Source organism: Solanum dulcamara, chromosome 4 (genome assembly GCF_947179165.1).
Source record: "Solanum dulcamara chromosome 4, daSolDulc1.2, whole genome shotgun sequence".
In the NCBI taxonomy this organism is placed as follows: domain Eukaryota; kingdom Viridiplantae; phylum Streptophyta; class Magnoliopsida; order Solanales; family Solanaceae; genus Solanum; species Solanum dulcamara.
The window spans coordinates 4517931-4540109 of NC_077240.1; the positions used below are offsets into that span (position 1 = coordinate 4517931).

The following is a 22179-nucleotide window of genomic DNA, read 5'->3' on the forward strand; positions in this document are numbered from 1 at the left end:
AAATATAGCTAGAGTCGCTTCACTTTGTTTCTTGATCTAATTCTCCAAAATATATACACATATAAGATGCTTGATTATGATTAATGGAATCCAAAAATGCTGTTTATGATAGCATGTGAGTCAGCTTGAAGGGAGGATCTTAGTTTCTTGCTTTAAAAAAACAGCAAAAGGTTAAATTAAAAGGGAGAAATAATTAAATTAAAGATACAAGTTTGTCCACAGTAATGTCTATTTGCTGTTCCCTTGTGATTCATCATTTCTGTTGATGTACTTATTAATAATAGTATAGTATTTTCTATAACTCGAATTTCTGGCACCTAATAATCATTATCAAATTCAGAGCCACAAGTATCCAAAGCAATATGAGTAATTTATCTAACATGAAATGCATTAAATAAATAGTACTTCCTCCGTTTTAATTGTTTGACCTATTTTAACTTGATATGAAGTTTAAATTTTGTGATCTAAAATTATAAATATGTCAAATATACGTAATATGTATCATTTATTTTATAATTTTAAACATGTCATGTGGAAATTTAAAATTAAAGAGTTACTAAAAAATAAATAAATATTTTTTTTTCACATGAACTATTAAAAAAATAAATTGAAATAGATAAAGTAGTACCTAAATTAGTAACAGTAAAAAAAGGAAATAAAACAATCTAATTTTGTTGTTAAGTGGCACAGTGACTTTTGGAGAAGAAGTAAATAGAGAAAATTTTAACATGCATGCATGGAAAACAAAGATATCTGAATACATTCAGAGAGACACACGTGCATTCCCATATTTTTATGTCTATAATAATTTTTGGATTTTATTTAAATATCCGCAGTCATTGTAATAAAAAATTATACACTACAGTACAGTTTAATTTGCTATAAAAGGTTAGTTAATTTTTAAATTTTTTTAATTTCAGATGACTAATTAGTACTCAACATGGTTATTTATCTGTAATTATATTTGAAATGAGCTGAAAGTATAGGAAAGCTATATTGTCGAACTTTTTCTTATGTATTAAATGACAAATTAAAGTTAAACCTCATTTTAACGAAATTTCTTATGAAATGGTGACAAAGAGGATAAGTCAGTAAAAATAGAATTCTCTTTCTCTTTGAAGTAATTTTTTTTTAATTAAACGGTTGTGATTTTCGGTGAAGTTGGGCGAAAAATGCTAAGATTGATGTTAAAATTATAAGAAATAAAGTAAAGTTAAGAAATTTTGTGGTTAAAAATAAGTTTGATAATTTTATCCACTTATATTATAAGTTGAATATCAGTATCGTTTGTGGACTTATGGTGATGGTCGGAATCTCTTCGATCTTTAATAAGAGGTTTTGGTTTGAGTTTATACGAATAAAGTAAATCCTGTAAATATAATTGCAGTATAATATATTAATTTAAATTTAGTTGAGACCCAATATAAATACACGGATGGAAACCAAAAAGAAAAGTTGAATGATCTTATATGAAATTAATCAATCATTTATTATATATGTTACCCTACTTCTTCAAACTTTTCACCTTCATCTCTTTCTTATTAAAAGACAGAAGTACCTATATATATAGGAAATAAATAAAGTCACGGGTGACCATAACTTCAAAACAAAAAAATGAATACTTCTTTGGCCATGAAAATTCTGACAATATATTTATATATCGATGTGAATGTTTGGTAACAAATGGTACGTTTCTATTTTAATTGTTTTTCATCTAAATATCAGACACACACATTATTCATGAACCTACGTACCTACAGAGGTTGGTTTTTCATAAACTTGGTTACTACCTCGGATTCTTGTGACATATCCCACAACATGATACTTGAATTCCCCCCCCCCCCCCTTTTTATTTTATTGTTACATTAATAAAATACGTGAAAATGATCTCTTATGATTACTTGTAAATTAAATTTTAAAAAAATATTATTTTTAAATCTTTTATATTTATTTGTAACGGACTATAAAATCAAATCTCTCTAATAATGTTATACCTGACCTAGAGACTAATCCAAAATTTTTAATAAGTGACTTTCTTACTTATGCACCTGTATTATTATATAAATTTCGTTTTGACATAATAGTTTGATAAATCATTTTGAGTTCAACCTATAAAGTCAAATGTTCAACTCAAATGAGTCATAATTCAACTCGTTTGACATATTAAACAAGGTTACTAAATAATGTATGAAATAAATTAAGGCGAAGGAAACAAAGTAAAGGAATAAGCAGAGAAGCAAAATGCGGCAAAAGCTAGGGAAATATTATATTTTGGAGACTATGAGTAGAAGAAAACAATGAGTTGGACGGATCATCTTATTACTAGGCTGTAGCTAGCAATACTTGAAAACTTTTCCATTTATATTTACTCAAAAGAAAAAACACAACATTTTGAAGCATATCTTTTTTGTTTGCAAAGGTTACAAGGCAAGGATGTCTTTTCAAGTTCACATTCCGTACTACATTTGAGTACTTATCTTCTTCATCCTTTCCAATCATCAGGTAAACTATCTCAAGTTTGGAATATATTACTGAATATCAATTGGCAAAACTAAATTTTATGTAAGTCAATAACAACAACTCAATATTTTGAGTTTATAGATTTTGAATTCTAAAAAAGACAGTTTACTGTATATATTATGAATAAAAGTTAAGTAGATTTCTTAACATAGATACATGATTTTATCTGAAATTACTGAATTCTGCTGAATCCGTAATGAGAACTCGAATTTCATCATTCTTGTGTAATGAGTGGGGTCGATATATTGTTACAATTTGTTTTTAGGTGAGTTTGAGTACTCTATATGACTATGATGCTTTTGAGGTTTATTGCATATAACATAACAAAATAATATATACTACTTGTATTCTTTTTAAACGGTGTTAATTGGACCATTTAATGTACATATGTACGTGAAACTTGATGTATACTTGAAGATTATATATACAAGAATACATGAATAAAAGTATTGTTGTAGAGATATAATTCAATTCATAAAGGAGGAAACTTAGATGGATCATATATATAGAGAGAGAAGAGAAGGGAATGTTTTAGTGAAAAAGACATTTGATCCACATGAACAACTTTAGACAGACACAATTGACACACAACTTAAAAAGTTGGCATACATTTATTTCTGATATACACAAACTATATACTATGTAATTCATATTACTATCTACAGTGTTGTAACTTCACTAGAATTAGCAATGCTCACATGCAAATAAGACACATAAATTTAAAGCCTATGAATTGCGTCCATCGATGTCATTCTGTCTTATGTACCAAAATATTAAAAACCCAAATTTAAGATATATACATTTTTATTGTGCGTATCAGACTTACAACAAAGAATTATTTATTGTTGTAGGTCAATTTAATCGGATTAGGTAAATAATCTATACATTGACTTTGTACAATAATAAAACTCTAAAACCCCATTTTAGTATTTTTTGGTTTTCTTTAATGAATCCTTATATAAATCCAAGAATAAGAACAGTCAATATAATTGTGGGACAAATTAAAGATTCCTTGGCTTGTTGTCTCTTATTACTATTAGCTAGATTCTTAAGCAGTTCTTGTTTAAGGGCCTACTTTAATAGTCAAACTATGAAATTTGTTTTATGTTAGTTAACTTATATAAATAGCTTTGCTGCCCAACAAAATTATAGGTAGTTAATTAATTTTTTTAAAAAAGAATATGACCAAGATTAGCATGACCCCTAGGAACAAATGGAATCTACTAGGGCATTAAGTTTTCAACTATTTTGAATTGTCCAAATTTCTATATTATGGAGCCATATGTAATTTAACTTCATAGTCTCGTATAGCTGAGGGAACTGGGAAGTATAAAGATTTTTTAATTTTCTTTTTTTTTCCCTTTTTTAAAAATTTATTTGACACTTGTCTTAACAAAAGGGTAATAGGACATTCTTATTTGAAATATAAGTTGAAATAGTTTAGTTTGTCATGTAGCAAAAAAATATAATTTCCATGCCCCCGGCCAAAAATAAAATAAAAATACATACCAATGACGCAAATTTTGTATATAAGGCTATTTAGATGTATAAAGAAAGATGAACAACTAGAGTTTTGAAAGAGTTGAATGGTTATGGTCTAGTAAACTATTAGTCCAATGTTGAGCAATTTTTCAGTTTATCCTAATAGAGTTATAGTAGTATTTTTTTATATTGAAATATAACTCAATTATGTTTATATTTAGAAACAAAATAAAAGAATGCTAAAAAAAAAAGTAGGCCATTTCTCAACAACTCACTTCATATAATATGCAAACAACCTTGGTTAAACAAAATAAAAAGATCCATTTTTATACCCCATTTTTTAAAACAATAAAGTAAAATTCGATTGAACAATTTCTTTTAAGTGGTAACCACATGAATATATTTTTAAACAAATTGTTGATGTGATATACTCGTATGATATTTTGTCTCTAAATATGTGGTGGTCTATTTGCATTATTTAAGATCGAATTTAGAATTTTTGATGTTTTTTCTCCACTTTTTAAATACTGAGGCATTATTATAAATTTAAAATAAATTAAAAATTAAATGAGCATCCATGATGTTGCCTATTGAGTTAGAGTTATTATAGCATTATTTTTCTTTTGACATGTCATATTCGTTATTGAGGGAAAGGATAAAATTTTAGAAAAGCAAAAAAATAAATAAAAAATAAAGTAATTACTTGCATTTCAAGTATGGGAGCTTTTAATATGTTTTTTTTCTTCTTTTTAAATCAACTTTTATATGGAGTTGGGACACCTCCATCAATACCTACGAACTCCACTCGCAATAGACAAAAATAAAGAAAAGTGATTGTTTTACTTGATGCAAATAATAAGTGAAATAATCATTTTCTAATTACTAAATTACATAATTATACTGTAGTGGAAAGGAAGCAAAATTAAATATCATTAAGAAATAATTGTAACATAAAATTTGTGATTTGCTTAGCGTAACGTCTTTCCAAAGATTCACAAAACCCCAAAATCAGCCATAGCAAAAAGATGTACCAATTTTCTGTACCCCCAAATCTGACCCTTTTCCCTTCACCTCTTCCGCCTCTTCACTCTCACCGGAAAACTACTGGCTACTTTTTCCGTTTCGTCATCTTTTTCCTTTAATTTGTGCCTTTTTAGCTGTTCAATCTTGATTTAAAAAAATGTGGACTTTATCAGAAACTCATAATGGGGTTTTGAGTTATGGTGGGATTTCTTGAATCTTGAATCTTTCTTGCAGGAGAAACGGAAAGAGCTAATGGTTAAGTGTATATTGTTTTGAAAATACAATGTGAGAGCTGAATTCCCATTTTGGAGTGAGAGAGAGAAAGAGAGAAAGTAAGTGTGATGATGGTTGCTGCTGTTTCTGGAGCAGTTTCAACTGGCCGACAAAACCCCAAAACCTCATCACAAGATGAGCCTTCAAGAAGACCCCCATTACTGCCTTCTGAGAAAGACAACAATGGAGTTGCTAACCCAAAAAGACCCAAATCAAGAACTGTTCAATCTCGGTATATGTCTCCTTCTCCTTCAACTTCTTCTTCAAATTCTTCTTCACTATCTTCAAATTCTTCTTCTAGTAGAAGATTTCCGTCTCCTTTGGTTTCAAGAAACTCTACCCTTTTGTCAAATACTCCGGCTTCAGCTCCCAAAAGATCTGTTTCAGTGGACCGGAGGCGGTCCTCAGTTTCCAGGCCCCTTACAGCTGATCTTGATTCAAAAGTAAGCAATGTAGCTGAAGTTTCTGCAGCAACAAAGTTGCTGGTGACATCTACTAGGAGTTTATCTGTATCATTTCAAGGGGAAACCTTTTCACTTCCAGTAAGTAAGACTAAAGCGGCTCCACCTTCTCCCAATTTGAGTAGTTTAAGGAAGGGTACCCCTGAGAGGAGGAGGACTACTACTCCCCTTAGAGGGAAAGCTGATGGGGCAGATCAGTTGGAGAATTCTAAGCCTGTTGATCAGCACCGTTGGCCGGGGAGGTCTCGCCAGGGGAATCCGCTGGCGAGGAGTTTAGATTGTAGTAATGGGGACAGACACAAGTTTATTGGATCTGGGAATGTAATTAGGACACTTCAGCAATCTATGATTGATGAAAGGAGGGCTTCAATTGATGGCAGGTTGAGTCTTGATTTAGGAAATGCAGAGCCTATGAAGGCTGTTGAACAAGTTCAGGATGTAAATTCAGCAAATAATGATTCATCTCTGCCATCTGATCTTACTGCATCTGACACGGATAGTGTTTCTTCTGGTAGTACAGGAGTGCAGGAGAGTGGTGGTAGTTCCCGTATACGCAGTGTGCCTCGTGGGATTGTTGTTTCTGCTAGGTTTTGGCAAGAAACAAACAGTAGGTTGCGGAGGTTGCAGGATCCAGGTTCACCTCTATCGACAAGTCCAGGGTCCAAACTGCTTGCGCAACCAAAGTTGAGAAAGTACCCTAGTGATGTCCCAATATCGTCTCCGCGAGCAATGTCATCGCCTATTCGTGGTGGCATTCGGTCTGCATCTCCTAGTAAGCTCATAGGATCATCTCCTTCCAGAGGAATGCCTAGTCCATCTCGTGTCAGAAATGTGGTTAGCACCATTAATAGTAACTTCGTTGAGACCCCGTCAGTTCTTAGTTTTGCCGTTGATGTTCGGAGGGGGAAGGTAGGGGAAAATCGAATTGTTGATGCACACTTGCTGCGGCTTCTTTACAATCGACACTTACAGTGGCGCTTTGTAAACGCCACGACTGAAGCAACTTTGCTTGTGCAGAAACACAGTGCAGAGGTAAAGCTGTATTTTTAACTTGAAAATTTGAATCTCTTAACTTGAATTGCATTTCTCATCTATGTCGTGTGTTTGCTATCCAAATGTGTACCCTAATCTGCCTTAATAGACAAATTACTTGCCATTATTGGAATCAAATAGGCCTGAATAGTGCAGAATATATAGAGGATTCATAAAGCGGACTCCAACTGGTTAGGAGTTGAGTTGTAGTTGATTAATTGATTTGCCATATATGCTCACCTCAGTATCTGACTGCTTTCCTCTGACTTTGCGTGCTGTGAGAAATAAGAGTAAGGGGAGCTCAGATTCTTTCATATTTGCAGAAGAACTATGTGAACTAGTCACTTCAAATTATTCCTCTTACAGGAGCTTTTCTTTGGTAGGTAACGGATGACATCTAGGGACAAAGAAAGCTCAGGTTGAATTGCATAGAACGTTAGATATTAGCGGTCCTATCTACAGAATCCAACTAGTTTTCTATACAAGTGGGGATATCTTGTAAACTCCAAAAATAATGAAAATGGTGCAATTTTAAAATCTGATCAAACATTTTATCTATTCCTTGAATTTCCTTCGGTTTTGTTCTCTCCATATAATCTGCATAACAGCTTCTGGGATTACATTCCAGGCTCTACTCCCCTGTTCTTCTTTTCTGTCCCCTCCAGTATCGAAGAGTCTCAATAGCAGTCCTAGGCATTGTCTGGTTCACCAAAACGTTGCAACGAGAAATTCCAATGGTTGGTTGGCTATCTTTACAGAGAATGAGCAAAATATTAATATATTCATTAGCTTCTTTGCTCAAAAACTACCAGCTGATATTTGTTCTTTTGTTCCTTATATAATTATCAACTGTTAAGATTGCGTCTGCTGTCCAAACAAATAAGTTCATCTTGCTAGGAGCATGGCTATGCCAATAGCCTAGTAAGGAACTCTCTTGCTTCCTGGTCTTATATGAATTAACCTTCAATTTTAGTTTGTGGATAAGATATGTTGCAAGGGAAGTTTTTAACTAAAGCTATAAGTTCATCTATTTGGCCGTTGTTCTTCTCACTTGCTAATTCAGATATGTAAAATTTAGTGAAACTCTTTTTTTTCCCAGTGAAATTCTATCTGTTAACGTTGATCAACTTGATGGTTCTGCACTTCTTCTTTCTTAGAAAGCTTTGATCGGATCCCATTCACTTTGTTCAAGTTGTCATGAAAATAGCTTCAATCAACTAGGTGGCTATAAGGTTGATCAACTTTGGATAATTATACTTAACCATTGTATTTGGATATTAAAATGACTCATTATCAGAGATCTCACCTCTACTAGGGAAAATGGAATGAGTTCTTGTTAATAGAAATACTTTCTACAATTCAAGCAGCAGAAGTTTCAAACTTGTTATGACAACTCTTTTGCTTATAGTTTTACCAGCTCATGTTTGAGATTCACACATACCAAGTAAGAAATTTGCAATTGAGAAGTTTACTTTCTATTTCTGTGTTTTTAAAAGGTCTATGCTAGTGTTCCACATATTGGAGTTTCTGCTAATCTCTTAGGTCATTGTTTTTGTCAACCTAGTAATTATTTATTGCAGTAGGCAACTTTTCTAAAAAAAGGATATTGAATTTTGCAGTTCGACCATACAAAATGTTCTTCTAGCTAATTTCTTTTTAGATGTTCACACCGTATTTATCAGCGCATTAGGTACTGAATGACTGTATGTAGGCTGCTACAAAAGAACAAATGGAGTGTTCTATTAATCTGGTCCACTTTACTACCTTCCTTTTGAAGGCATTATCTTAGTTCCTTTATTAAGTTTCTGCTGATTCATAAGCAAAATTGTAATCCATTTTAACCACTAACATATTGAGCTTTTTGCAGAAAACTCTGTGGAATGCATGGATAACAATCTCAGACCTACGTGATACAGTCACTAAGAAGAGACACAGGCTACAGTTGCTGAGGCAAAAACTGAAGCTAGCTTCCATTTTAAAGGGACAGGTATGGTCTCAGCCCTTTATTCTCCTAGTACATTTTCAATATTATAAATTTTGCTGGATTTTGGGTGAAATGATCTGCTGGTTTCCATCCTTATTTTGATATAGTCTGTTGAAAAGATATTCCCTACATGGTAAAATCAACCAACCTGCTGCAGCCAACTTTTAGGGTATTTGCTTTGCTTCTTAAGCATCATAATTGCCTCTTTCCTCTGCTGGTTATTATTGAATTATGGTGTTGCTTGATCTACCTCTTTGGCATATGAAATAAAGCCCTCAACTGCGTCATCCATGAATCATGACTAAAATTGTAATGTACAAGTGGAATCAGTTCAGGTCCTTCATATTTTCAGATTTCCTCAATATTAGATTGTATTCAAACGACCATTGCATATTTTTCTGTTCCATCATGCTTGACCCTGAACATCGTTGAAATCCAAGGCAGCTTCTTTTAATATTTTTTTATTATCTAAACTATCCATATTCCTTGGTGATCCTCTCTTTGGCGTGTCAATCATGAATCTTATAATTCCCAGCAAATACTAACTGGGGCATCTGAATATGACTGACACTGTCGACCTATTTGACACTTGCCTCACCATTTTTATCACGAATCTTGTTGATTATTTCACTCATGTCAGCTCTATTTGGATAGGGATGGAAGATTTCTCTCCTCCTTCCTACCTGACACTAGGTGTAACATTCAAAAGATCACAATGTGTTCTGGGCTTCTTCACATTTTTCAGTAGTCACTTTAGCTGCTCCTCCATTCCATTCTATGTGGTACCTGGTTCCTTAGTTATGAATGGAGTTTGGAACAAATTAACTTGGTATAATCCAAGTATAAAGAAGCAAGATTCACTAAAAGTTGTAAGATCCCGGCAAGTAACAACCTTTTACACTTGAAATTTTTCGACTGTTTTTCTACTGAAATTTGGACTCCACAAGCTCACTCAGACATTTTTTTTGATAGCAACAACAACAACAACATACCTATTGAAATCCCACAAGTGGGGTCTGGGGAGGTAGGATGTACGCAGACCTTACCACTACCTCATGGAGATAGAGAGGTTGTTTCCGAAAGTTTTTTTTGATAGCATAAAGTCGAATTAAAAAATTGATGAATGGAATGAATTGATACTTCCACCATGCCAATACAAGTTGAAATTTATGTGGGTACAATGGTTAAGAAAATAGTTGAAAATAGATGAAATTTTATTGTACTGAAATAGAAGTAACTCCAACTCTTGAGATAAAACTAAAATTCCAGTAGAATTTGAGACCATTTTATTGGGTGTCGGATGAACTTTTCATAGTAGAATATTGAGAAAGTACTGAAGAGTGAGATGGGAAGTTTCTTTTCGAGAATAAATTTACTTTAGGAATACATGCCTTGCTTATTGAGTGAGCAGGTGAGGAAACATAGGTAAATGGATGAAAAATTGGCAGAAGTTACAACTTACCCTATCTAACCCATTTATCAATTGTTTTAATTTCTTTACTTTAATAGTCAGCATGAAAGTTACTTGCTATATGCTCTCAAGTTTGTGGCATTATCATAACCCTGTATTACTCAGTTAAGATAAGTTTGTGCCATATTCATAATGTTGGAAAGCTCACTGTCAAAGCGTTGCTTCTACATGTAACTATGCAACTTCATGTGCTTTATAAGTTAATTTTAAAATATTCTTTTGTTATATTTAATTTTTTCCCCTTTTTAAAATGACGGTGGTGTCCGGGACAGCTTGCACACACTTCTACTATTCCACAGGATACCATTTCACTAGAAGTAGTCTATGACTTGCTGTAGTAAGATTACCATATAAGTAGTCTATGACTTGTTTCACCAGAAGTTTTCTGTGTTTGTCTTGTTGCTCCGAGTTTTTGCAAAGAAATTAGATGTCAGTTTTTACCTTCATTATATGAAAAAGGCCCTAAACTACTTAATTTATGACTATTATTTGCAAATAAAATTGCATCTGGTTTCCTCACTTAGTTTACATTTTCTGCACAAATACTATCTTTTATTTTTCATATATGGTCCATCCTCGTCAGTCATTTCAGCCAAAGTAGAGCCAATTTATCTGCAAACCAAGTCCAGATCAGAAATCTGATAGTTTTTAATATTAACTGCAAATGAAGCCCTGAGAAAGTGTCTTCAAGTTGATATAATTGATGTGGCCTTGTTGTAGTTACCAGAAAGAGAATAACTGTAGGCATGATATGAGCATTGCTGAGCTAAGTTGATTCTTTTCATATGTAGATGATGTCCTTAGAAGTTTGGGCTTCATTTGATAAAGAACACTCCATCTCACTTCTTGGAGCAATTGAAGCCTTGAAAGCTAGCACTCTCCGTCTGCCGGTTGTTGGAGGAGCTAATGTATGTAGTTGTGCGACACATATATTTTGCTTTTAGATTTATTTCTGTTCTTCACTGAATCACAAAGAGGCCACATGTAATTTTTCTATGTGTTAATATTAACAGATTAACATACAAAACTTGAAGGATGCTATTAGTTCAGCACATGGTGTGATGCAGGCAATGGCAACCTCGGTCGGTTGCATTTTGGGCAAGGTAACCTCACTAATCTAGTCATCTTTCTGTTAATGCCGACTGTTTCCGTGAATTCAGTTAATGCGTAGTCATTTTCCTAAATTCTCTTTTGTGTTCGATAAATTTGTTAGGTATATAAAAGCATGATAAAAAATTGTCTATCAAGTAGATCACAACTGGTGTTGAATTTCATATTCAATAGCAATAAAATTGTTTTTCTGTGTCACAGGCCTTTGGGAATTTCTTGTCACCCCAAAAAAAGATTGTTCCTATGTATCAACTAATTGGATAGCACAGTTCCTCTTTAAATCTGTTATCACTTTCTAATCTCAAGTTATTAAAAAAACCAAGTGATAGAAGCACATTTATCTTTTCATCTCAGCGTATTTCAAAATAAGAGAGATGCCTTAATGGAGAAAAACATCATATATCTTTTGTAAAATATAGGTGCTTACAGAATTAATCTTTTTGTGATGGAACAAATTGCGGGGGTGTATTGAATTTAGTATGTAATCTTTTTGTTGTTCTTTTGCAGTACTCCCTAGGTACTTGTTCAATACAACACCAGTATCTAATTTAATAAAAGACACTCTTAAAAAGATAATTTGTCAGGTTTCGCTGGTACGGTCATATTTCTTTTGACTTAATATTATAGGAACAGGCATACTCTTAAAACTGCTGCAGTCAAAGCAATACGTTAAGCTGAGAATTCCATAAGAACTTCTAAATAATTACAAGGGAATCCAAGGGCGTGACCTAGTGGTCAATGAAGTGGCTTGAAACCATGGGCTCTTAGGTTCAAATCCCAGTGGAGGCAAAAATACTAGGTGATCTTTTTTTCATCTGGGTAAGCCTTGGTGGACATAGTTACACAATATTTGTGCTAGTGGGAGGTAGCAGGCTCCCCTGTGGAATTAGTCGAGGTGTGTGCAAGCTGGCCTAGACCCCACAATTATTTAAGAAAAACAATAACAAGGAGCTTGGTTAAAGTATTTTATTACTTGAAATCTGGAACCCCTTAAAAATCTTCGGAGTATTAACTTCATAGAGGAAAAATGTTGGGGAAAAAAAGGGAAGAAGATCAACTTCCATAGAAGACCAATTGCAGAACCTTGAAAGGAGTGCAGTGATAAGAAAAAGCAATTAGAAAAGACGAGGAAAAATTAAACGAAAAGAAGTCTCTCATGCTAAACCCCTTTGTTTCCAGAACTATGGAATGCAATATACGGTGGTAAAAATTATAGGCAGATTTGTTGGATTTGATCTGTTAGACTCAGTGCTTACTGATGAATCAAAGCATAGTCTGCAATTGTGTCAAAGGGGAAAAGTAAGGGATTGAAAGCACTCTCATTCTCTGATCCAATTTCATCGTTTTGATTGAAATGATTTTTTTTGTAGTCTGAGGGAACTCTGTTGCAGAGATACACATAAAATGAGAAGTGAAAAAACAATTTGGAAGAGATATCACCTTTCTGTCACTTAGCAGAAACGTTAGGTTATTTCGAATACCCTGTCATCCATATCAATGTATGACAAATGAATGCAATTTGCAGTTTTACTGGTTGAACTAGAAAAGAAAAATCGTTGAGTGAGAATCTGTAACCAACATAAATTAGAGAAACAGTGAAGTTCCGGACATGTGTATCTTCTGCTGCAGCACAGATTCTAATGCTGTAGCAAAATATTTTTCCTTTCTATTCAAGTGGCCAATAAATGAATGTCTTGCCATAGACTATGTGATGCTATGGCACTGAGGTCTCCTTGGACTGCAGATCATTTCAAATCTGGATTAACCTTGAATGGAAAAGCTCATGAGATAAGCTTTTCCCATAATGTAAAATTTATCCGATCAAGCCTATGAGCCTGATCTGTTTGTACCAGATTCATGTTCAATGGTTATATTGATCCCTGAAACTTTCTTTCCTTGTTATGCTCACTTTCATGTCTACCTGAAGACGTATAGATTGAAAACCATAGATGTAACTAACATCACCATTTAGAGGGAGCATAATTTGATTCACACATTGATGCCTTGCTGAAGTCGCACATTATACTATCCTGGCAGCTCCACAGATCTCTATACAGGAAAATGAATTAGCTGTTATTATTCATAGAGCCTAAAGCTTTTACTTTGGTCACCTCCTTATTAGTTTTTTCTGCTCTGTAGGAGCCGACATGTAGGGATGGATTTCCATTAGTAAACAGCAGCAAAATTGAGACATAAAAATGGAGTTATGTATGGGGGGAAGGGTTAACTGGAATATCAAGCAGAATATATGATGGAATTTAGTTTCATGATGCCTCTGTTAAAAAAAAAAGCAGAATATATGATGGAATAGACAAATACATGAACAAAGGATTTGGAGGGTTATGGAAAAAAAAAATCTGAGAACCTCACCTGTTTTTTTTTTCTTTTGATAATGTAGAATTCCCTGAGGGCCTGTGGCAGACGGGTTCTAAATTCAGTGGATAATGGGTCAGCACTAATCTGAGAACCTCACCTTAATCTGTTTAGATACTACTTGCCAAGTTTCTTGTTTTTTTGCTCTGCTGATTAAATTACAACCTGGAGACTTCCACTTGATTACACAATCGTTAGACTTGGATTTCCAGTTCTTCACTGAAGCCTAGACCAAAAGATTTACTCAATTAATAGCAAAAGTTAGGAAGTTTAGTGCATTTTAACCTATGAATGTTTGAAAGCAGACCATCAGCAGCTGAGTCGACTCGTTCCCTTTGAAATATATAGAGGGATGAGTTTACTCAATGTCTTACGGAACGACGCCATACAGTCAGTTGTTAGCGTATAATAAGAGCTGAGATTCGCGGTGACACACGGTTGCCAAATTCCAGATTGCGCCTAATGTGTGTCTTCCAGAATAAGTCTATTCCAAGTTTCTAGTTTTCACGTGCATCAATTCTTCTTGATTGTATCCAAGCAACACCAATAAAACATATTGGATAGTGTGAACTACCTCATCAAAAAAATTAAGCTGTTAGCTGTAGGGTTATTTTACTTATGTCTTTAAGCATTTGAAAGCTTTGGATCTCATTGGTGCCATATGAGGGAATTTTTAGGAGTTATTATATATACTTTTCTGTCTGTTGAAAGCTGCTAGTTTGAGTGGTAAGGAATCTGGGACCTCAGCTTAATTTTTGCAGAAATGGGACAATTGCTTAAATCTAATGTTGTCCAATCCTGTTACCCAGATAAGCAACAAATGGCAACAAGTATGCCTCAATGCTCAGCTAGTTAGGCTTGGCCAGTCCTGTCACCTGGATGCATATACATTTTTTTTATAATTATTTTGATAAGTCAAGAATCATCTCATTAATAGACACAAGTAGGTGCCAAAAGTTAAATAGATAAAAGTGCCTAGTATCAAGCTTCAGAAAAATCTAACATATATCTTTACAAAAATGCACCAGAAATACAAGTAGAAAAGTAGGCAGTCTTGATTTTTACCCTGGCTTCTCAACCCTTGAAACTTAATTTCTGTTTCTCTCCAGTCCCCTAGAAGGTTCATAAAGGTTCTATTCACAGAACTTTCTCTCTAATTTGGTGCGTGGTCCTAGTAACAATGGCTTCGGCAACTGTTTTAAAGCAGCCATGAAATGTTAAACATGCAGTACACCAAATTCCATTATTTTATAAGGTGAGTACACCAAATTCCATAACCCATCTGCATACTCGCAATGAAGAAGTGAGGGGTCTCACCACTTTTCTTGCACACACGTGTCCAACTCACCGATGTGCAATTAATCCCTCAAGTTTTGCACTGTAAAATATTCCATTTGACCACATAATAAAGTTACCTTTTCTATTTCAGTCTTCCAAGTATTTCACATGGATTCCTCCTCTTTTTTCTTTTTTTTTCTTTTTAATAAAGGTAGGTAATTTTATTAAGTATCAGCACCTAGAGGGCACTGTAAATAGTACAATAGAGAGAATTACAATGTCCTCCGCCTAGTTTCCTCTCCTCTCCTATCCTATCATCTAGACAAAGGATCTCACCGAGGAACAATCTAACTCAGGCTCCTCCACTGTCCTAGGCTATGTATTGCTTGATGAAAATGGACTTGGCAGTTTACCTTGTAAAGAATTTTTTTTTTAAAAAAAAGTCCTTCGGTGAATTCCTCATAATGAATTAGTCTTCTAAAGGAAGCATTTCAGGAAATTCCGCGTGTCCTGTTAACTAGCATTCCACCAGCAAATGCCTTTGTGTCTCATTTAGACCTATCTGTTGAAAGTTTATCTCTTTGCCACCTTTATTAACTACAATGTCTAGTATAATTCTTCAGTTGGGTACCCACTCTTAGGGTTCCTTTAATACTGGTGGCTATCTATGAACATTGTGTGTGTCTGTAGCACTGTCAAATTGACTATTAGACTATTGTCTATTTTAACTTCTGTCCCAGCAGTAATATTACATTGGCGTCTTTTGAAAGATGAATAAACTAGTAAGTGGTTCTGGTGTTCATTTAAGGATTGTCCAGAGTTGTGGGCAAACAACTTTTACTTTCTCATATGGAGTGTTAGACAGTGCGAAATAGTGTTCCAATGTAGTCCATCCTTCCCCAGACCCCTTATAGCGGGTGTTTAGTGCACGGAATTTCCCTTTGATGAAATTATTATCCTTCGGGATTCATTATATAACCTGCTTGTGTTTTCATGATGGAATGACATGATGAAGTTGTAGTTGCAATACAGCACTTCTTATTGTATGATGGAAATAGATGACCTAAGGACCAATACCTATTTAAGACTGCAAACAGTGATGAAAAATACCTGTTGTAGAAGCATCTGGTTAGAGATTCGTGTGTTAATATTCTTACTTTGATTTGTGAAAGTGACTAGTAACTGTTCCTGACATGTATCTTGTGGTACCAATAGCACCGCAATTCCTCCTTAAAACTGAACTGTTGTTGCTGCATCTCAGTAATAATATGCCGCAGTAGACAAATACATATGACTCATGCCTAAAAAAGGTTCTTCTTTTTTCAGGTGGAGGAATTAAATTCTTTGGTAAGTGAACTTGCCAAGGTAAGTGGCAAAGAACAGGCTTCTCTTGAACAGTGCAAAGATTTCTTGTCGATGATAGCAACAATGCAGGTAATGCAGCCCTTTCATTTGTTCTGCTATGTAGTCCTTTTCCGCGTTACTCAGATTATGATTTTAACATTTATAATTTTGTGGAACAGGTTAAAGACTGTAGTTTGAGAACACACGTAATACAACATAACCGCAGATCAACAACCTGACATGACAGGTGTAGAACTGATCTTATTTTGACCAATTTTTAATGCTAACACCCTATAGTAACGGTGGCCAGAGCAAGAGAACGATGACTAGTCCTGGTTCTTGTTAGGCATTTTTTTGCAACACGTCTGTTCGCCCTAATCTCAATGTATTCTTCTCTATCAGAAGATGATTTCGGAAGTGATTTCTTTCTCACTAATTAGTTGTATACATGTTCTAATCTTTCGTTCTTTTCTTTTTCCACTGTTTGTCAAGGAAGAAGAGAAAAAAGAACTCGTGTATATATATGTAAAATTCTAACTAGACAATGATTCAGTAGTTGGTGCAACTTCCTGGTGTTTTTATTTCTCTTTTTGTTTCAGAGTGCCTATATGATTTTAGAAGAATTTGATTGTTACTTGACAATTCACAATGATGCAGTTGAGTATTTCTACTTATTTGTTTCCAGTCTCGAGTTACATTACTTTGATACATGTTGTTACTGGGTAAAGAATTTGAAGAAACATTTATAGTACTTACATCAACAATCGTCTCAAATAGTCAACCCGCACTAGCATCCTATTTAATTTCACACAAATTCATAAGTGACCAGAAGTAGTTAGTTTAATCTTAAGGTGTATGACCATTAACACTCACTTTAATTAGTTCACATTGTCAGTCTTGTTATTTTGTAGCCTTAAACATCTGAAAGCAAGAGCTGCGGACAGTTTCAAGGTTGTTTGATTCCGAGGTCAAACATCGGAACCGCAACCACTTTTATCGAGGTGGACAAGAGGAAAGTTTAGATCAATAAAACTAATCGCCGTTGATGGAATTTATTTAATTTAAATTTCTACTCAAAACAAATGGTTAAACAAAAAGCGACAATATAGAAAGTTGTTTCTGACTTGCCTTGATACAACAAATGAACAACATTGTTATGGAATAACTAAAACATAAAAAATAAAAAGTCAACAATCTTGTGCGCCTCTTAATTTTCTCAAAAAAACTATTCATCCAATAAGTTTCTGTTAAAGAATATTTCTGTCCTGAGCTTTTTGGGCCTTCGGCTCTAAACTACATGGTTAAATATTAAGGTGGTCCTCAAAATCTAGCCATCGATTTTGTGGACCTCACTATATTCAAATGGTCCAAATTAAGGCGTGGTCCATATAGGAGATGAAAGAAAACCCTCTCATGTTATATACGAATTCATGAAGTACGTTTCTACAAGTTTATTGGTAGGTTGTGTGTGTGGTGATACCCCAACAATCCCCCTACACCAACAAAAATAATACTCTCCCGTTTCAAATTTGTGTGCTACTTTAACTGATATAAGTTTCTAAATATTATACATAATATACTGATCCACTACAAGATCAAGCTCATAGAGAATTTTGGACCAATCGAGGAAGGGAATTGCCTTTTTTTCTGAATAGACTAAAAAGAAAAATATGTCATCCGCACTAGTATAAAATAGGAAGGAATATCTTAGAAGTGGTGGTGGGGTTTATCTTCCAAGCCTTTTGTGTAAAGTTAAAGGATTATTAGCCAATGTGACATTAGATATAGACTACAAATTATGCTTCTTAAATTTGGTTGGTGCTCTTCAAATGATGATGATGATGCCATCATCCAACTGCTGTGTGTCGCTGCATTTTCAACTTTTTTTTTTGTGTTTCCATTTTTATATCTATTTTATTTTTTAAATTAAATTGTGGATTGTGGATCCTTCTTTTTCTATTTAGTTTGTGGATTGTGGACCCTACTTTAACATATTTCTTTTTATACCTCTTTTTTGTAAAGCTATTTAGGTAGGGGGCTAAACCTAAATTGCAAAGTTTGAAAGTAAATATGCATGCTTGGCTTCAATTATATCCCTCCTCAATTTTAAAATCATTTATCTTGTAGCTACATTGACTCGAGGGTGCTACTCGAATAGTCTTAATTAAAAAATTATATTGTGCATAATTAAAAATAATATTACGTAGATAAATCAAATTATTTTTTTAAAAAATATATACTAATTAAAATTTTGAACATCTTTGATAAAATTTCTACCTTCATCACTGTAACTTCATTATATATGGAATTAGGGTCGACAAAAATATAAGCGGCTTAAATGTGGGCAGGCAAGATTTAAGTTAATATTATGGGCGGATATATCAGTTTGTGCATAATCCAAGTTAGTCCATATGAAATTTTTGGTCGCATTTGTAGTTCAAATTAACCTTTAAGAAACTTATAAGATATAGAAAGAGATATAATCATGATATTTGGAAAAGACAATCCAAAATTGATTTTGAGGGCATTTTTCGTTATAGTCATTATTTATCGTCCAAGTTGATCCAACAAAACATTAGGTAACTTATCACTCCACATGACCACATATTTATTAATTTGATATGTTTTTAAGCCGCTCAAATATAATTTAACCAGTTCATTTGGCACCTTATATATAGGATCTATTTGGAAAGCTATCTGGTAATTGAAATTGATGTCATTACTAGGATAGTAATTATCAGACTAATAATTACACAACCTAGTAATTATACTGACCTGTTTATCACAATATAATTACAATGTAATTACAAGTGTGTTGTTTGGTTGCACAAGTGTAATTACAAGATTATACTGAATTTTAAAAATAAAAGTTAATTATCTAAAATTAAAAAATTATATTAGATAAATAAGAGTATTTATAAATAATATTAAATTAAATATTTAAGATATATATTGTCTTTTGAAAATATATTAATTAGTAAACATATGTTCTTAACTAATATTATAAAAAATCAATTTATATTTTCCAAATTAATATATTTTAATTAAATTAATTATAAAACTAAAAATACAAGATTTATACGAACATCATGAAATGCATGTTTGATAAAAATATTAAATATTATAAATATAATATCATAGTAAAGTTATTAAAAGAATTGACAAAAAGATAATCTATCAAATTTAATTAAAAAATAAATGACTTGTAATATGAAATATCAAGTCAATACTACTAAAAGAAATGAAACTAAAAATATAACATAAGTTCTAAATTCAAAATAAAAATTTAACATAATACTCTTATGTCAAATTTCAACATGACGTACATAAATATAATTTAAAAGAAAAAAACGTAAGTTTATAACTTTATTCAAAAGCGAATTCAACTTTTATTTAAAAATTAGAATATTAATAAAATCATGCTAATGAAAAAAATAAACATAGAATAAATAAATAAAAAAGATAATATGAAAAATTGCATGAAATCACATGAAGTAAAAGTTGAGAATAAGAAAGAAATAAAAAATAAATATTATAAAATTAAATATATTTAAAAAAAATTAGAATAATAAAAATAAAAATAAATTTAAAATATTAGAAATAAAAAAATTAAAATTAAAATAAAAGAAAAAAATTCAAAAGTAATCAACTTGTAATTACACTATATAATAAATCCCTTATGAATTGAAGAATGTAATTACACCCTATTAATTACATCTAATTATATGCTAATTAAGTAATTATTTGACTAAGCAAAAAAATTAGACAACATAATTATATTCAATTACATCAAATTCAATTATGAAGGTGACTTTTCAAACAAGCCGCGACAAAACTTAAATATAAGTAAAGAGTTTACTTAGGTGTCAGAAATCATATTAATAAAAGAATTAATTAATCCAGCAATTGGATAAAGTGATGAACAGATAATGCAAATTGTACGTAGGACCCTCTTCACCACCGGCAATTGTTACTCCCCGTCATCCCCCACTAAGTTTGTTTTTATATTTTTTTATTGGTTACCCCAAACTTGGAAGTTGGGAGTAATGCATGTTTAATATATGGCTCTTTCACAACTCAAAAGCCAGAATAAATGTTTGTGGATTAAATATGTATACCGACTTCTTCAACTACTACTTTATTCATTTAACTCACCTTTTAGGACCTTCTTTCTTTTCTGTCTGACTCATTGAGATCATCATTTCTGTCATGTAGTAAACCTAAAATATTTCAGTTTGCAAAAACAAAAAGGCTTGAGGGACATTATAACTACTACTAATAATAATATTCAGAATCTTTTTTATGATATTGATTGAAGTTAAAATGGTTGTCATGTGAGATTCATTTATCAGGTGAATGACCTCACCAATATTAGGCACATGGTATGCAGGACTACTTATTTCCCGCAACATATAGTTTTCGATATTATTAATGATACTTTACATATGCTTGTATTGATTATGCATGTTGTATTTATTTCTTATTTGATGTTTGATTTGATGTATTAAAAATAACATACATTATATAATTTAAAAAATAATTATTTATTTATAATATTACCATTCATAAATACGGTGGAAAGTATCTACAAAAGATTTTCAGGGATAATTGTATTTTTTTAACAAGTGTATACATGCATTAAAACCTCTTTAATTGCTAGTACCATGCTTTTCTATATATTAATTGGTTATACATAACATAATATCAAATAGAATGTTTAACTAAAAAATTATATCAAACAGTAATACATAAAATTAATGCATATATTCTACTAAATTTCTTTATAACACACTCTACTAAAGGACCCTAGCTAATAGCTTAACAAATAGTAGTTGCCAATATCATGGTAAATTTTGATATATAAATTATAACTTTATTGAAGAGAGGAAAGCCTCAGCCATCATCCAATTCTCTCCAACAGATAGACATGGTAAAGGGAGAGTACAAATCATGTATTTAGATTAAGAAATTTATTTAATATGTATAAATTATTTATTTAAAACACAATGACTCGAAATAACTACATTTTCAAACCCATATATATTTTAAATCTGATTCCGCCTATGTTCAATAGCCAAAGCAACTTCCTCATTTTTGTGTACTCATTAAATGACAACCCTTCTAGTGATTTCTCTAGAGATCAATTCACTTATGTAGATTGACCTGAATGCAGAAAATTTACTAATGACAGGCGATCGTGTTTTTCATAAAATCTTTCATTATTCATATCTGCATTTTAACTTTTTATTGACTCAAGTAATGGAGACAAAAGTCAAAATACAAAAACTGCATAAGCTCCGGAGGGACACACACATATATATATATATATATATATAAATATTAAATATTAAATATTTGTAGTCGACATTATATATGGTTTGTTCTCTTCAAAGTCAGATTGGAATTTAAGACCAAATGCTTGCCGAGAATAGAACCCGCAACTGTGGGCTGAATCACATGTGTCTTATCCACTGATCCACAATCTTCATTTATTAAGGGGATGCAAAAATAATATTTGTACATTAATAAAAAAATTCGCAGTATATATAGTGCAATTTTCCGACGAAAGGGGTTCGGTTGCCACCCCTCGCACTCCTGTAGCTCCGCCCCTGTATATATATGCATGATATAATTTGGCTAGCTTTTTGTTAATTGATGTGAATTCATCCTCATCTAAATAAGTGTTTGATAATGCTTTATACATTTTTAATATCTATAAAATATTTAAAGTTATTCTGACTTAAAAACGATTAATAAGTCAATACAGGAACGCTCTTGAGTCTTTGACCCTGACTTGCCCATGGGTTAGCTTATGTAAACACTCAATC

At 32.6% G+C, this 22179-nt stretch overlaps 1 protein-coding gene across 1 annotated transcript; it reads left to right on the forward strand.

Annotated features, from left to right (window-relative positions):
* Positions 1-4906: 4906 nt before the first annotated feature.
* LOC129885629 (QWRF motif-containing protein 2-like) lies at positions 4907-17025 on the forward strand. Its single transcript, XM_055959979.1, has 6 exons — positions 4907-6791; positions 8659-8778; positions 11038-11154; positions 11260-11349; positions 16334-16441; positions 16531-17025. Exons 1-6 carry the CDS (start codon positions 5367-5369, stop codon positions 16588-16590), a joined length of 1920 nt encoding a protein of 639 aa, XP_055815954.1. The 5' UTR covers positions 4907-5366; the 3' UTR covers positions 16591-17025.
* Positions 17026-22179: the final 5154 nt, after the last annotated feature.